This window comes from Sardina pilchardus, chromosome 22 (assembly GCF_963854185.1).
Source record: "Sardina pilchardus chromosome 22, fSarPil1.1, whole genome shotgun sequence".
Lineage (NCBI taxonomy): Eukaryota > Metazoa > Chordata > Actinopteri > Clupeiformes > Clupeidae > Sardina > Sardina pilchardus.
This window is the reverse complement of record NC_085015.1, coordinates 5,453,852-5,458,851: the sequence shown is the minus strand read 5'-3', so window position 1 is coordinate 5,458,851 and position 5,000 is coordinate 5,453,852. Positions and strand designations below refer to the sequence as shown.

General features: G+C 53.1%; 1 protein-coding gene across 1 annotated transcript in view; it reads left to right on the top strand.

Moving 5' to 3' along the window:
- rhobtb1 (Rho related BTB domain containing 1) overlaps positions 1-5,000 on the top strand; it is a 22,279-nt gene that overhangs the window by 7,788 nt on the left and 9,491 nt on the right. Inside the window, 3 exon segments of the mRNA XM_062526916.1 lie at positions 3,546-3,731; positions 4,225-4,700; positions 4,803-5,000. The exon segment at positions 4,803-5,000 is cut by the window's right edge and continues 300 nt beyond it. Coding sequence (XP_062382900.1) covers positions 3,546-3,731; positions 4,225-4,700; positions 4,803-5,000 — 860 coding nt within the window.

Below are 5,000 nucleotides of genomic sequence, written 5' to 3'. Positions count from 1 at the left end.
CACGGGTCGGGAGTTGAACCTGGGTCGCCGGTGTACGGTGCAGGTGCACCAGCCAGTTGTGCCACAGCTGGGGCCGGGTCTTTACATGCTGACCACTGCGTTTATCAGGCGAGCCAGCTGCAGGCCTCAGCACTGGCCAGTTAGGCGGGGATCATATTAGCCAGCAGCAGCGGCAGCGGCAAGCGTAACGCAGCACTCAGACCATAATTATAAATCTAAACATTCTATCTTGTTCCTAAGTTCAATCTTTGTTGCTACGTCCTTAGACGAATCTGATTGGTCAAAATACCCAAACATTCTAAAACTGATTGTGACGAGCCGAGCGTTGCGCTTCAAAGTTGAATCAAGTTCAACTCCCAGTTTGCTCACCGCTAGCGTTACGCCAGCGTTGTCACTGTTCCGCTGCCGAATCATAAAGAACAATAGGAAACCTGCCGCTTGCCGCTGGCTAGTGTGATCCCCGCCTTAGTGTCCGGCTCTCCCTGACAAAAGGCAGCGCTGTATGCCGGGCGCATCCTGCTTGGGATCGGACCTCTGGACGTCTGATGTGATGTGACCACGCATCAGTCTCACAGTAAACAGACTTCCTCTGCCTGCTGTTCTGTACACACACACACACACACACACACACACACACACACACACACACACACAAACATATACTCACACACACACACCACACACACACACACACACACACACACACACACACAGTCACACACACAGACACACACAGAGACACCACACACACACACACACAGTCACACACACACACACACACACACACACACACAGTCACACACACACACACACACACACACACACACACACACACACACACGTGTGTGTTCTGAATTGACGCCCTGCATTATTGATGGGCATGGTGAAAGCCTCAGCGAGACATGCTGACCTGGAAGGCTCTCCATCAGTGAGGAGCGGCGGCGGGCCGGGTCGGGCCCGGGGGCGGTGCCGGGCGCCTCTGGGCCGTGTTATCCCTCCGCTCGCTCCGTGTTGTGCCAGCAAGCGCGTTGGATTTCCTGTGGCGCTGATCTCTAGCTGGGCATCAGGAGTGCTGCGGGAGCGTCAGCTGATCACTGTTACTGTAAGAGGGCATCTTAGTGTGTGTGTGTGTGTGTGTGTGTGTGTGTGTGTGTGTGTGTGTGTGTGTTACTGTAAGAGGGCATCTTAGTGTGTGTGTGTGTGTGTGTGTGTGTGTGTGTGTGTGTGTGTGTGTGTGTGTGTTACTGTAAGAGGGCATCTTAGTGTGTGTGTGTGTGTGTGTGTGTGTGTGTGTGTGTGTGTGTGTGTGTTACTGTAAGAGGGCATCTTAGTGTGTGTGTGTGTGTGTGTGTGTGTGTGTGTGTGTGTGTGTGTGTGTGTGTGTGTGTGTTACTGTAAGAGGGCATCTTAGTGTGTGTGTGTGTGTGTGTGTGTGTGTGTGTGTGTGTGTTACTGTAAGAGGGCATCTTAGTGTGTGTGTGTGTGTGTGTGTGTGTGTGTGTGTGTGTATGTGTGTGTGTGTGTGTGTGTGTGTGTGTGTGTGTGTGTGTGTGTGTGTGTGTGTGTGTGTGTGTGTGTGTGTGTGTGGTGTGTGTGTGTGTGTTACTGTAAGAGGGCAAGAGTGCAGTCCAGCTACAGCTACAGCTCACTAGAGATGCAGACAGTCAGTGATAATGAGGGAAGCTGAGTTTTGGCTGCCAACAAATTCTTGCGTCAATTTTGTTTTTTACTACGTCTACATAGAATTCACTCAAGTTTCAGTACAGTACATCTGGAGAATATGGCCTCCAGTCAAAATGCTGCCATAAAGTTAATTACTACTGACAAAGAAATTTAGTGTCAGACAGACTTTGAAAAGGGAATCAAAAACAGATTAAAACAAAAATAAACTAAAAACAGTGGGGTGGTTAGAATATCATTCAAACATCATTCGCTTGAAACATGCCGCACACCATGGGCTTATAGAATCTGTTTGCTTGATCTGTTTATCCCTTGGCTGATTGGTGTTGTGAGGGCCAACTGTGCACTGCTGTGTACCTGTTTGTGTTTGTAGGGCGGCCCTTGCTCTGTAGTCAGGAGGCACTAAGATGGACCACTAAGAGCTCTCCAGTGGTGTAGCGTCCTGCCGACAACACCACTCCTTTATCTGACCACTCACACCACTCACCGGTGAGGAAAACAACACCACTCCTTTATCTGACCACTCACACCACTCACCGGTGAGGAAAACAACACCACTCCTTTATCTGACCACTCACACCACTCAGGAAAACAACTCCCCAGCTCCTCCAGACTGCAGCCGATTCTGGAACAGGCACAGTTCTCATTCTAGAACCGGCGTGGTTCTGATTCCGGAACAAGCGTGGTTCTGATCCGGGACAGATGTCAGCCTGATTTGGGCCGGATGCAGGGGTTTGGATCTGTTCCAGTTGTCCTGCCGGGGTTGGTAGCGGTAGCTAGACTCCGTCTGCTCGGCTAGTGGTGCACGAAATCTCACGAAAACGACTGACTGTGCCTTTGTTTACGTTTTTTTCTTTTCTCTTTGTTTGTTTGTTTGTTTGTTTGTTTGTTTGTTTTTTCGCGTGGTGAGCAGTGTGGCGCTTCAGAGCAGAGTATACTAACCTCAGGTATGCCAGTGATGTTGTGTGTACGTCTGCATGAGTATCGCCTAGTTGTTTGTTTACTCGTTTGTTTCTTGTTTTGTTTTGTTAAAGTTGTTTTACTTTCAACGATGGTCTTCACGCCCCCTCCCCTCCCCCCCACTCCCCGTTGACAGAGACGTTTGTATGGGTGTGCAAGCCAAGAGGCGATCTTTTCTGCATCCTCCTCCGTGCCCAGGTCAATGTGGCGGCCCGTTTGGCTGACTGGCTGGCATTGCGTGCCCGGGACCTTCCATGCCAACTGCATGCCTACCAGACACTTCCTTAGCAGGACTGTGGTGTTGCTATGGGTACCGCTTGGCGCCTTGTTGTGGTTTTGGTTTGTCTGCCAGACGCTGGACTGGTCGTTGCTGTGGCATGGACGGTGTTGTTGACTTGCCCTCTTGTTGAAGAGTTGTGTGCTTTGGCGTGCAGGTGAACTGATAAACCAGATAAATAACGCATCTACTTTTCCTTCCCATCTCTTTCCCCTTTCTTTCTATATTTCTCTCTTCTCTCTTCATCACCCTCTTTTGCTCTCTCCATCTCTCTCTCTCTCTCTCTCTGCCCCCACCCCTTTCTTTCTCTCTCTCTCTCTCTGCCCTCCTCTCTCCCTTTCTCTCATTCTCTCTCTTTCACTCTGCTCCCTCTCTCTCTATATCTCTGCCACCACCCCTTTCTCTCTCTCTGCCCCTCCCTTCTCTCTCTCTCTCCCTCTTCTCTCTCTCCCTCTCTCTCTCTCTGCCCTCCTCTCTCCCTGTCTCTCATTCTCTCTCTTTCACTCTGCTCCCTCTCTCTCTATATCTCCGCCACCACCCCTTTCTCTCTCTCTCTGCCCCTCCCTTCTCTCTCTCTCTCTCTCTCTCTCTCTCTCTCTCTCCCTCCCTCTCTCCGTCCCCTCTGAAGGTCAGACGTGGTGGTCCTGTGCTTCTCCATCGCCAACCCCCACTCGCTGCACCACGTCAAGACCATGTGGTACCTGGAGATCAAGCACTTCTGCCCGCGGACGCCCGTCATCCTGGTGGGCTGCCAGCTGGACCTGCGCTACGCCGACCTGGAGGCCGTCAACCGCGCCAGACGGCCCCTGGCCAGGTACGCAGGGGTCAAGGGGAGGGGTCAAGGGGGGGCTGGGGGGGGTCAAAGGGCGCGGGGCATGTTTTCGACCTTGTGGGCTGTTGTCGAGGACTGACAACAGACATGGAAGGGCATGTCTGGTCCTACCTGCGCGAGTGCTTCGGGGAATTGTTTATTTTTAGATATTTCTGACAGGTAGACAGACAGGCACACAAACAGAACAGACACACACAAACAGACAGACACACACACACACACACACACACACACACACACACACACACATTCTATGATTTTCTGGGGAATAAACATTTGTAATAGTTTGCTAATATGTTTATCAAACAGCAACCAAAGTGCACACCACAAATGATCTACTTATTTAAAATAAAATAATATAAAATATAATTATTATATTAAAATATACAGCATAGCTCACTCAGGTATTTCTTTAAAGTAAATGTCTCTTAAACACTTCTAAATGTATTTATTTACGCAAATGATTCTGCTGTAGGCCCATCAAGCCTGGGGACATCCTGCCCCCAGAGAGTGGCCGAGAGGTGGCCAAGGAGCTGGGCATCCCGTACTACGAGACCAGCGTCTTCGACCAGTTCGGCATCAAGGACATCTTCGACAACGCCATCCGCGCCGCCCTCATCTCCCGCCGCCACCTGCAGTTCTGGAAGTCGCACCTGCGCAAGGTGCAGAAGCCCCTCCTCCAGGCGCCCTTCCTGCCGCCCAAGGCTCCGCCCCCGCTCATCAAGATCCCCGAGGGGCCGGCCGTGGGCCCCTCGGGGGACCGCGAGGGCCCGCGGCAGCTGCTGGACAGCCCGCTGTGCGCCGACGTGGTCTTCGTGCTCCAGGAGCACGCCCGAGTCTTCGCCCACCGCATCTACCTGTCCACGTCGTCCTCCAAGTTCTACGACCTCTTCCAGATGGACCTGTCCGAGGAGTCCCAATGCCTGGTCGTCACCGACCGCTTCCGAGGCTCCGGCAGAGGAGTCGGCGGCGGAGGAGGTGGCGGTGGAGGAGGCGGTGCTTCCGTCGCCGGGGGCAACAACAACAACAACACCGCGCGCGGCGGCGGCGACGCCCACCTGATGCGCACGCTGAGCCTGGACACGGAGGAGGAGGCGTCGGCCCACGCCGACCAGTCGCCGTGCTCGCTGCGCGCCTCCAAGAGCGACGGAACCCTCCGCGTGGTCAGCTTCAGCGGCAAGCACCGGCGCACCAAGCTCTCGCTGGCCTCCTGGAGCAAGGCCTTCTACAGCATCCACCGCGAGGCCGCCG